Here is a 13216-nt window from a genome sequence, read left to right as displayed (position 1 = left end):
GGCTGATTATGCCTCTGAGGTGTAGCAGGTTTTTTTTCTTTCTTTTTTTTTTAAACTCTGATTCTTTCACTGGAACCACCAAAAGCATCTGAGCACACAATCACAATTTTATCTAGAGCATGTTGTGGAAATCCTCTGCTGCTGGTGAAGAATGAAATAGAGAACTTCTGCCTGCCGACAAGGATTTATTTTCTTTGCAAGGAAAAGGTCAATCCTCACAGGAGTGATCCTAGCTGGAGAAAGAACCATAGCATCATGAGCCCGAAACATTTATACCTGGGGAAGATCCCTTTCAGATCTCTGTGTCTGGGAAGGGATCTGCCCCTCCAGGCCGTGCTTTCACACCCATGCTTTTTTCCCCCAGGTATCCTGCAGATGTTGTATTTGGGTGCGAGTTGGGTCTGGTAATCCTAATTTGAATACACGAAAGGACCTGGTATCTTGTGTTAAAAAAGGCTCTAGCTCTGAGACAAAGAAATTGAATTTGCCATTATAAGCAATAGAAATAAATGCTTCTAGCAGTAAACAGCATTCATTATAAGACAGCCACTTGTATGATTTTGAAAGTCAGTGGCAACGTTATTTATAAATGCTCCTGTACAGAACTATAAAAATCCCCTTGTCAAAATCCATAAATCATCCAAATCTCCACTATTAGAGTTCCTATGTCGACACCTTCTTTCCAGATACGGATCAGCTGCTGTTCTCACTTGTGACCCCCTGTCTCAAAAGTTGACTGCTGATTGGCTGAGTATGTAGATCAGCTCTTTCAGATGACAGCTAATAAAGGAAATGTCGCCCCAGGAGTTCACTGGCACGCTGAGCCTGAGACAACTGAGCTGGAAATGGATCAGACTGAATAAGAATTGGAGAAGAATAAAAAAAAATGTGACAGAGAATGTTCTTGACAAATGACAACATCAGGATTTTGGAATGGCACTGAAACACTCAACATGCTGTGTGTTTTTAAACATTTATTTGAACAGTGCATTCAGTATAGTGCAGAACCAATAAATGTGTAAAAACTTGAAACTGAAAATAAGGCGTCCGATCGTGACTCAACACCTGACCAAATGGTCGACTAATGGACGTAATAGGTGTAAGCACTACCTGGTACATCTTCATGTTGAAGCTGAGTGTCCTAAGCTTGTAAAAGGCAACAAGGGAGGGAGAGGAAGAGAGGAGAGAGGTAGAAACTAGGGCACTGTTATCTGGCCCCCTTTTTACCAACCACCACAGACAAGGCAGAGAAATAGAAGAAAAGAGCCGCGGACAGAACAAGACAGACGAGAGATCGGTGTCGTGAAGCTTCAGACAAGATAAGGGAACCTCTGGATTCAACATCTGGCAACAAGGACCTGGAAAAAAAACAGGACGAAGGAGCATCTTTACCATCACACTCAAGCACACCGGAGCATCAACATGTTTGAGGAGCAGGCGACCAAGGTCAAGATCATGTCAGTGGTGATTGTGGTGGGCATGTCCTCGATGCTGGTGGCTGTGGTGACGGACCACTGGGCCGTGCTCAGTCCACGCGTGGAGAAGCTCAACGCCACCTGCGAGGCGGCTCACTTTGGCCTGTGGAGGCTGTGCAAAAAGACCATCTTCATGGTGGAGGAGGATCCTCAGGGCAAAGGTTGCGGCCCCATCAGCTTACCAGGAGGTATGAACCTGGGTGATGTGTTTGAGCTAAAATTAGCCATCAAATGTGAAGTGTGTTGTGGAGCCACTGAAGTGACTTGAAATAACCCCCGAGATGAATCACAGTGAGGTTTTTCTTCTTTTTTTTTATGTGTTGGGGGGGGGGGGACTGCTCAGGAGCTATTTATGCTACAGTTGTGCTTCGTGTAAAGATGAAGGTCAAAGCAGATACAGACTTCAGAGGTGAATATCACTCATGCCACACTTGCAATTAAGCATCGACTTTGACATAATGTAAGTTTCAGAAAGGTTTCTATACATCTATGTACATATTCCATTTAAAAAGCAGCTAGAATAGTTGTTTACCACTTTAACAATGTATAGAGTGTATTTATGTTTAATTTAATGTTATATTCATTGAAAAAAAAGTGTTTTCCTTAAAAAATAAGGACATTTCTTAGTGACCCCAAACTTTTGAACGGTAGTGTATGTGTTTTTCTTTACTTATTTTTATTTTCCTCTAAAATATTAGAAATCAAGTGAAAAATTGGCTAATACCAAAACATAATTTTTTTGCCATCAGCAGAGTCTCCCCCTAGTGGCCTATTCTGCGATGTCCGTCCTAATTTTTCGGCTTTACTTTTCAAATCAGAAGACCAGATCCATTTTATAGACAGGAAAATCAGGTCACTGTCTGAGTGTAAAGGCAGTTTTGATCAACCCTTCCTTACACTCAAACTCTCTAAGGCACATTCCAGTGCACACACACACACACACACACACACACACACACATAACACACACACATGCGCACTCCGTCTCCAGTTCCTCTCCGAACCGTCATTAGTTTCAAGAACGGAGGTCTCCAAACAGACTGCCAATTAAGCGCACTCAAACAGCCAAAGTCAAGTGCGTAATGGAAGAGTCTCGCAGCTACACTTCATATTTAATATGACAACAACATATCTGGGCTGATGAACTCTCCTATGTGTGTGAGGTGACATTCGTAGCAAAGTCCCGATTTCTCTCATTTTTGTCATACATCTCTTTCTTCAATTAAAACAACCTCCGCATCGCCTGTTTAGTGTGAATGCAGCGTAGACACAGAACTATAAACAGGAAACGCTGCTTATTTAAAGAGAACATACAGACAGCAGTCATTACTAATCAATAATTCCATAACAATTTACCAGCATATTGTTAATGAAGTGGTCAGAGAGTGAGAGTCCTACTACCTTGGAGAAAGATGGTCTTTAGGCACAGAAGAGAGCAGGGGGAAAGAGGGCACTCCTCTCTTCTGTTCTTCTGTGATGTTGTACATACAGTTTTCTGATATTGCAGCATCAGCGACATCTGATCGTGCTCCAAAGAAAATGTAATAGTCTAAAAGAGAGTCTTTCAGAGACTGCCTCGAGTCATCTGTGTGACATGACTGCTCGTCTGACGAGAGGGAGCTCAGGACAGAGAGCTGCGATGTTGTGATATCACTGATCAGCTGGAGCTTGCACAGTGTTACAGTAACTCACAGATAATAACAAACCATAATATACGAGTTGGTCTCAAATCTGATCTTCAAGATAAAAGTTGGGTGTCTAAAGTCTACAGAACAGTCTTGTGGCTTTAATTACACGTTCTCCTTGAAGAGAGTCAGCCACCGACTGTGTGTGCATGCCTGGTAGCCTGAACGAGAGATTTCCCTCTGAGTCAATGAATTGGCCTCAGGCTCCAGCATCTCAGGATCACTACTACTGCCTTTATGAAGTGTGGCTTTGCACACCCCAGCTCATGAGTTAGAGTACACCAGGGAGACTCAGGAGGGGTGAAGGGAATTGATGGAGGAAAGCTGAAATGGGCAGTGAGTGGAGAGAGAGGCAGTGATATCTCCATCGACGGGGGGGAGCATTTTCACAATGCACCAGGTGATTGAAGACACCCTGAAGACGGGTGTAACAGTTTTATGTATTGCACGTTGAGAGACCAGAAAAACACAGACTAAGGAATATATAGAGAGAGCTTTCTGTCATATAAATGTGACAATTACAATGATTTTGGGGCTCTTCAGACCACGTTCTTGGTGCAAAAAATAAAATTGAACTCACGGTTCAGTGTACAGAGCTCCAGCTACCTTTAGACTTGTGATGCTTTTGAAAATGTGACCAAAATGGCTACATTCCCAGGACGACCACAGTGGTGCCTCTTTTGAATATTAGAGAAAATATTAGAAAAAATGGTGTTGGACACCAGGTCAAAGAGTTTTAGTTATACAAACCCATCATTCCCCATTAGGGGTCCTTCTAGATCTAAAACATGGTAATGTGTTCCTGGCTCTCAACCATATCGTTTTGAGTTGACTTCTTTGGTGAGGTGTAACCATCATTGCCAGTTAAAGACAAGGCCGGTGTTGAGAAAACTAATCTGTGTGGTGATTGTCCTTCAGCGACCAGGGAGAGGTAATATCTCCTAATGACAGGTGTTGCTTCTGTTGATAAACTACTGGTCAATCTTCCAATTCAGTGAGAGGACGATGGCGGAAAAGCAGCCACTATATCTGACAACAGCAGTTTACAGCTTGATTGGTAAAGGACTTGATTGTTGATTGGGCCATGTGTTGTGAAATATGTGAACAGTTCAATATTTGCAGACCGCATGCACTGATTTTGTTGTTCAACACTTTTCTGTTGACAACAATGGTCCTAATTGGCATTCTTTGCCATCTTTATCAACAAACAAAGAAGCCCCTCTTTTTCGTTGTCACTTTTGTTCCAAATGTTTCTACCCAGTGTGCATATTCACCCACATAATAACAATATTGAAGTGTTTTTAACTTAGACGCCTGTGGGTCGCACTCTTGTTGTGTCTGTTGTTTTATAAGCAACACAACCTGGGAGCTGCTGAGATGGCCAGCCTCATTGAATTAATTAACACAATAAAGTAAGAAAAAGTAATTAAAACAAAGACAATGACTCATCAGCACCATGTATTCCTCTCAGTGATTTTGCTGATGTATTTGTGTTTAAAAAACAACAACTCACAGTGTCTGTTTAAGGAGCTTCATTTGGTTGATGACGGTCCAGAGTTTATTTCAGACTTCAGCGTGACGTCTTTCCTGTTGCCTGAATATCAAAAGACGCTGAAAGTGCCCAGTCACGCCCAGAAAAAGCAGGAATTAACGTATTTGTGCGCACAAAAGACTCGGATCGCATACTCAGTGAACGGTAAACTTAAGCAAGCATGCATGTATTTGCATAGCGCTACAAAGGGGTAGAATTAGTCGACAAAGGTTGTGTGTACACTTGTGTTTAATTTAAGCACAGTTATGCTGCTTTTGTGAAGGGGAATAACAACAGGCAGCGAAGAGCTGAAACTAAATGACTTTTGAAATTGCTTCCCACAAATGACGCACGACAGCTTGAGTGCTGTAAAAATCAAACAAATGCTTTGTGGATCAAATCACGCTGCTCGGCTGGGAAATAAGGAGCATGAGCTCCGCCTCTGTGTGCGTGTGTGTATGTGGGCGTGTGTGTGTGTGTGGGTGTGGGTCACAGGAGAATTTCCCTTTTGCCTTTTACCCTTTTAGATTTAAATAACCTGCATAAAGCAAAGGTGTAATTCATATATCAAATATCTCTTTGAAGAGGGTCACACGTGTTGTGGAAATTTTCTGCTGCTGGTGAAGAATGAAATAAAGACTTAAGGTAAGGCAAAGAAAAGGTCAATCTGCACACGAGTAATCCTAGCTGGAGAAAAGACCCAGAACATAGTTAGCCCGAAACATTTATACCTAAGCAACTCCCCTTTCGCATTCCTCCAATAGACAAAGGAGCCTGCCTTTCCAGGCCGTGTTTTCACACCTCTTTGTGTACTGCAGGTACCGGGGAGCCGACTCCCTGCGGATGTTGTAGGAAGTTGCAAGTTCAATCTAGACATCCTAATTTGAATACACAAAATCACCTGGTATTCTGTGTAAGGGAAAGGGTGATGGGCAGCTGTAGCTCTGAGACAAAGAAATTGAATTTGCCAATACACACGGTAGTTTAGTGGCTAGCACTGTGTTGCCTCACTGCAAGAAGGTCGCCAGTTCAAATCCCTGTTTGACCAAGGACCTTACTGTGTGGAGTTAGCATGTTCTCCCCTTGTGAGTGTCCAAAAACATGCAGAGGTTTATTGGACACTGTGCAAAGGTGTGAGTGTAAGAGTGAATGGTTGTTTGTCTCTGCATGTTGGCCCTCTGGTCATATTTTACATTGTGATTTGAGTCACTCAATGGTCTTGTTGTGGGAAGCACTAGCACGGTTCCGTGGTGGAAAGAGATGAGTTCAAGAGCACTTGTACCTTTTACAAAAACAACATCTTCCTCCTTTGTATGCAAACAATTTAAATAATTATCCTGAAAAAGAGCCCTCGCTTTCATGGCCACAAGATGTTTTGCTGATGATGAAAGGGTTTGGGCAGACATAATACTTTGCAAGTGCTTCAAATTCATACCCTCATAAGTACCAATGTCCCCTTCAGCCAACATTGTACTTTCTAGACGCTCAGTAAAAACTAACATTGGGTTGAGATTCAGAAAACAAGTTAAACACCTGAAATAATCCAGAATAAGTGCTGGTTTCAACATTAATGTGATGATAGAATGTCACTTGGGGTGACCGTGAGGACGACACACAGACACACACAAACATACACAAAGAGTCGCAGAGCCACAAGAACTCTGTGCTATTGTGTCCCACTTATTAGCTCTCTTGGTGGAGTAGCCATTCAAATACAGACACTCGTCCTGCTCACATTGACCCAGAATTAGTCGGTCATTCTGCCTGGCTAGAAAAAGAACCACCCCCGGCCCTTTTCATCATCAGAAAAACATCTTGTGGCTGCATGAAAGCAATGTTTTGTTCAGGATAAACATCCTCTATATATCGTTTATCCTCCACATGAGGGGTCGATGTGGGTTCCATCGCCGGTCCATCACAGGGTCACATAGAGACAAACAACCATGCACTCTCACACCTACGGTCAATTTAGAGTGTCCAATTGACCTAATCCCCATATTGCAGTTTTTGGACTGTGGGAGGAAACTGGAGAACCCGGAGAAAACCCCTGTCACACACACAGGGATGACGCAAACTTGTTCTGACTGAGTCGCAATGCCGAGTCTTCTTTCGGCAAAGGCAAGAGCAGTAACCACTACACAAAAAAACAACAACTGGAAAAGAAAGAATGAAGGAAAAGTGACAGAGGAAGAATGACAGGAAAGTTGAGATCTGATGACAGATGGAGAGGCGGAATGAAGAGAAGGAAATGTATATGAAGAGAGTGGGTGGCAGCAGAGTTTAATAGAAAGAGGCAAAACTAAAATGACAGGCGATGCCTCAGTCTAATCACACTCCCCCAGAACTAAATGTGCCCATTAACCAGACTGCAAGGTCAATGACACACACACACACGCACACGCACACACACACACACACACACACACACACACACACACACACACACACACACACACACACACACACACACACACACACACACACAGATGTTCTCCTCGACTATGTAGACTTTTGAGAACATGCTACACTAGTCTTGAACTACTTTTAAGGCATGATTTCAATGTTTTAAAACACAATGCTGTAGCCACTATAGTGCCCAGTGTTGTGTTATGTTTTAATGCTAAGTCTTAGACCATTAAAGGATAATTTAATTAGATATTAGTTAAAAAAAGTGTCAGAAATATGTTTTTGTATTGCACAATAATTGAAAATTAGAGTGTAAATGTGTAATAACATAAGCTAAATTTGGTTAAAAAAAATTGTCAGGTGCATTGTGTAATTAAAACCTTACATATTATAAACATAATAGATATAATAGGTATTTGGCTTAAAGTCAAAGTCGAATTACCTTTGATTCAATATGTAATATAATTTTTTCTTTTTTATTTTCTTAATATAGTTTTGTGGGGGGGAAAAAAGCATGTTTTTCATTTTGTCTGTAGACGGTTAGACTGTGTGACTGTGTGTGTTCGCTCAGATTGAAAACAGCTGAAGAAGGTTAATGAAAATAACAGTGCAGACTCAAACCTCACTCTGACTAAGCCTCCAATTCATCCTGTCAAACACACACACACACACACACACACACACACACACACACACACACACACACACACACACACACACACACACACACACACACACACACACACACACACACACACACACACACACACACACACACACACACACACACACACACACACATACACACATGCCCCCCAAAACCCCACATTATAATAACTCATATATACACACATAAGAACACATACACACACACTCCCCTTGATACGCTTTTACAGGAGTAAATAGACAGGACTAGTCGAGACCTGCAGCAGCCTGTTGCTAGGTTACCTCTTTAGTGATTCTTTCTCATCCTGGGTAACAAACAGCTCCTCTGTTGCCTGGTACACACACACACACACATGTTTGGACAGCCTAAATGAAGCATTATCCCGACCCTTAACCACAACCGGTTCATCCACCAACCCTATAACCTAACCACAATAAAAAATCTAAGCTCTAAACCTAACGAGCTCCTCCGAACTGAGGTTTTGCCTCATTAGGACCAGGTTTTGGTCCACAGGAAAAGTAATTGTGTATTCCATAACATGTCCTAAATAGGTAACAAATACAAGAACACACATGCAGAGGGGGAGAGAGAACACACAGAGAGAGCACCCGTCTTCTTTATGGGTTTAATCTCAGTGAGAATGGGTGGTGAGTGGAGGAACAAGGGGCCACTCACTTGGGCTTTATGTCCTCTCCACCCTCAGCTCGGCTGCCCTTAGAGACAACAAATGGATGGATGAGTGAGAGGGAACTGGCTGCATCCAGGAATCGCTTGGTCTGTATGAAGCTATATTGAAGATTGCGGTCAAAGGACTAAAGTCTGGGGCCGGCAGGGTGCAGTGAATATGTTATTCCTGCATAGAAACCTTGGTTTCGGAGGAATAAACGTCAACATCGAGCACACAAAAAAGGATTTGAGTTTGCTTGATGGCAAGTCAGTGAATGCTGGATAAAGTGGGCCATAGCTCAATGCTGATTCTCGTGGTTTTATGCATGGATTCATGTACAAAACACATGTTTTTATGTCCTTTTCTTACAGTGGGTGCTAAGACCAAGCAGACTAAAACTAATGCTCCATGCTATACAGTATATATATGTATAGGTTTATATGCATGTAAAACTGCTAACCCTAACCATTCTGGCTAGAGGCAACACAACAACCCTGAATTTCTTGGTACAATAAATCATAAAGACGTACACTGGTGAAAATCATAATTGATATTACAGATGCAAACTAAATCTTTTCTCCATCTCTCTCTCTCTCTCTCTCCCTCTCATTGCCTTCTGTCTTATTCTCCTCATCTTTCACCACCGTCTTATTCTGCAGTGAAAAACTGTTCCTATTTCAAACACTTCACATCAGGAGAGGAAGCTGAAGTTTTTGAAGTCAAGACCCAGAAAGGTGGGTGTCTTTTCATTGCCGCGCAGGTTACATATGACGGAGGGGAAAATATCTTGTTTATTTGCAGAAACAACTGTCTGTCTGTCTGTCTGTCTGTCTGTCTGAGGAGGAGAAAACCATTTCTAGGCAAGGTTCAAATTAAGTGTGGGCAGACATAATTCTACATGGATATAAGCTTTTACCACATGATAGAAAGTATAGTTGGTGCTGCCTCTTTCAGCTTCTGACACACACACACACACACACACACACACACACCTAAGGAAAGATGAAGTCATGCAGTTGTAAAGTGTTCTCATATTGTTCACATCATCCCTGTCCTCCAAAACCTTGCATTTAAGACCAGGCACTTTTTTTTATCCTCCTTTGAGACATTAGACATTCTAGAGTGCTGCTCGACATTACAATGTCTAGATGGAAAACCAAACATGCAGAGGTGGAAAAGAGCAATGCAATATTCTGCTTAAGTACAAGGCTAAAAATGTACTCAAGTTTAAGCAAAAAAATTTGAGTGAAATGGGGTTGTTCTTGTGTCTTGCAAACAGGACAAGAGGACACAAATCTCACATGAATCGTTTTTAATTAAAGGCAAACCTTTACAAATTAATGTGCTAATAAAATAAAATATGTAAATTTGTCATTCAATGCAATAACAGACATTGTCTGTCAGAATTAAGGATGCCACAAAATAGATGTATTTTGCTATGTAAGGAAGAAGTGTAAGGGCCAATTCCAATTCCTATCTTAACCCTCAATCTTAACCCTCAAGTACAACCCTTAATCTTAACTGGCCCTCAAAACCAAGTGTTGAGGGTTATTTTGTCACTTAGAAATGGGACACCCCTTAAATGCAGATACGTCTTCAGACTGTAGGGGGTAGAATAACGCGAAATCTGCGTCCAGTCTGTCAACTCCAAAAAAGAAGAAGAAGAACGCATTTATGTCACGATTACTTATTACGATCTGTTTGTCAGTCAAGTTATTAGTTTGGAAAAAAATAATACCGTAATAATCAGTTAGTTATAAGATGATACTCATACAAATACCACAACCACGGACATATTCAGCTGACAGTTACCACACACCACTAATTGAAAAGTAAACGATAGCAAACGATCGCTTATCCGCACCGGCCGGCTATTGACAAAAGATCGTAAAATAGAACTAAATGTTACGCAACAATGACGTAAGTAATCCATAATATGGGCCTAAACTAAGATAATACAATGGTTTTCATAATTTTTATATCTCTATTAACAAAGAAAATACTTCATTTGTAGCACACTCGTTTCGCTGCTTTCGGCGCCATCTTTATTCTGTCAAAACATGCAATGCATTCTGGGTAGCCCTTGCTCCCAAGGGTGGTCTCCGAAAATCTCAATATTGAGGGCGACACAGCGCTTAAACTTGCCCCTCAACTTTATTTTTTCTGAGATTTAGGCACTTGCACTAGAGGGAGCGCTTATTTTTGAGATTGAGGGTTAAGCAAGGAATTGGAATTCACCCTGAGACTCATGTGTCCTGTTTTTGTTCTAAGTGCATTCTCACACAGTCGGTCTGCAGAACTAGACAGTCCAACACTGGCGAGGCTGCTCAGTTCAAAGTTATTTTACACCTGTGTTTCTCCACAGTGGGAGTGTCACCAGAGAAGGGAAGGCTAAATTGTCTTTATCAGACAATGAGACAGGAGGACGAGAGGTGGGAGGAAGGAGAAAGAAAGAGATGCTTCTAATCATCTTGTTATAAGTCTGCGGCATCGTATCTGTCATGCAAATGGCATTATTGCCAGTTTAGATAAATGACTGTTGTGTTTTTTTTTAAGTGAAACTAATTTAAAGGCTAATTATCCGTGTCATAACTTGCCTGAGCGCGATATTGAAACAAGAATTATGAAAACAATACTGCAACCTCTCACCATTTATAATCCCGACTATACTCCTTCCATCTCTTTTCATCTCACAGTTTTTTCCATCCCTGCCATTGTTCCTACCTCCTCCCTGTTATTGTTTCTCTTCTTTGTCCTCAGAGTACAATATCTCAGCAGCAGCCATTGCCATATTCAGCCTGTTCTTCATGATCCTGGGCACCCTCTGTGTCATCTTCTCTTTCGGGAAGGGGCGTGACTACTTGCTCCGGCCCGCTGGGATGTTCTTTGCCTTCGCAGGTCAGATATGACAGTCACGGTCCGGTTCTTTGTCTTGTGCTCACGTCTCTTTGTTGCAGCTCATCGTTTTTCAATGACATTTTATTTGTGTTGCTAAAAAATCAGAACAACATTGTAATATTATAGAGAGAAAAGGAAACAGTTCCCACAATGAACACGCATTAGTGGGGAGAAAATCTCTGACAGAACCAGACTCAAAGATGTGCGGCCATCTTGCCTCGACCGGTCGGGGTGAAAGGAAAAATGGGGCGACAGAAAGAGGTAGAGTCCAGGAGCAGATATAGAACAGCTGCAAGTTTTAGGTTTAGGTTTGAATCAGATAGAACGACAATGTCTTGTATTAAAGCCGTGGCACAGACTGTTATTACAATATCAATTTCCATCATAGCATAATAATGACGACTGCTAATGATAATAATAATAATAGCCTCCGCGCGGCCCAGGGGTCACCTGCAAGATGAGGGCAGAGAGAGAGATCGTCATCATCATAATCATTATTATTATTACACAAGTGTAATGAATGTTAATGACACAGACACGTAAAGAGATCTGAGATCTGCCACTGAGAGTCGTCTTCACTGCTTCAGATGATCAGGGGATGGAGTTAAGTGAAGATATCTGGGTTAATGCAAAATGTAAAACAGAACATTTATGCATAAAGTTTTGGTCCCTGGTCTTCACTCAATCAGTATTACAGATGAATGTGTCTTTATTTATGAAAGTATATACCTTATTCATTATGTATTGTCTATTATCATATCATAATGTGCTCAGAAATGTCTTCTCTTGTGAAAACACGATTAAAAGTCATGAGAAATATGGTTGTTTATGGTTGTTGGCATTTAAAAGCAGCCATTTTTTCCCATCTTTAAAGTGTAAGGGTGCCATATGTAAGAATGTGGCCAAAAACAGTTACTACATTCAAATTCAAAATACTGAGGTCTTTGATTTCTGGTGTAACTGGCAACCTGTGGTTGCTTGGCAGGTGAGACTCTACTGACTGCAATGATTGTTAGACCGCAGTAGGTGGCGCCACATGCCAAAACATGATTTCAAAACATAAACATGATTTGCAGTCTGCAAAATTTATTTTTAATGCAAATATTTTGTCTGTACTGTTGTTGTCAGTGAGTTCAGTTTGTTATATGAACATTATTCCTGAGTCTCTGTGACATATTAGGAGGATTTTATGACCAGTTGCTTTAGATTTGTTACATAATGCACCTTTAATTAGTTAGATTATCATGGTTTTTGTGCCTTTATGATTGAGATTAGTCGCCGTTGCTTCTGTTGGTTTGTTTGTTTTTATTCATCTGTAAATATATTCTGTAAATGTGACATCAATACACGCCCCTCTGTTTTTGGCTCACAGGCCTCTGCATCATCATTTCTGTCGAGGTCATGCGTCAGTCTGTCAAACGCATGATCGACAGCGACGAGACCATCTGGATCGAGTACTACTACTCGTGGTCCTTCACCTGTGCCTGCGCCTCCTTCACCATCCTCATCCTCAGCGGCGCTGCCCTGCTTCTCATCTCTATGCCCCACATGCCGCGTAATCCCTGGGAGACCTGCATGGACGCTGAGCCTGACACCTTGGATTAGCCACAGGTGACGCAGCACACAGACACCTCCTGAAGGAACGGTAGAAGTGATAAAAAAACAAAAACATCCCACGTGTTTATCAGTTCTGCAAAATATTTGACATTAACATGTTTTAGCATTTAATTTCCCATATTCCACATACTAGTAATAATCAGCTTATTGATAGAGAACAATAGATAATGTTGTTTTTGTACATGTAACTCAACTTTTCTAAAAAAAACTCTTCCATTTTCCATTAGATCATATCTGAGTGATTGGCTGAATGTTACATTTTGTTTTCAA

General features: G+C 41.4%; 1 protein-coding gene across 1 annotated transcript; it reads left to right on the top strand.

Annotated features, from left to right (window-relative positions):
* Nucleotides 1-1422: 1422 nt before the first annotated feature.
* cacng1b (calcium channel, voltage-dependent, gamma subunit 1b) lies at nt 1423-12934 on the top strand (the record flags this gene model as incomplete). The annotated part of the gene is made up of 4 exons (XM_083896887.1): nt 1423-1663; nt 9091-9165; nt 11192-11329; nt 12702-12934. The coding sequence occupies 4 exons, from the start codon at nt 1423-1425 to the stop codon at nt 12932-12934; spliced, it is 687 nt and encodes a 228-aa protein (XP_083753013.1).
* Between the last annotated feature and the right edge of the window lie 282 nt (nt 12935-13216).

This window comes from Microchirus variegatus, assembly GCF_963457635.1.
Source record: "Microchirus variegatus genome assembly, chromosome: 10".
In the NCBI taxonomy this organism is placed as follows: domain Eukaryota; kingdom Metazoa; phylum Chordata; class Actinopteri; order Pleuronectiformes; family Soleidae; genus Microchirus; species Microchirus variegatus.
The sequence above is the reverse complement of the archived record's forward strand: the minus strand, read 5'-3'. Positions and strand labels throughout refer to the sequence as shown.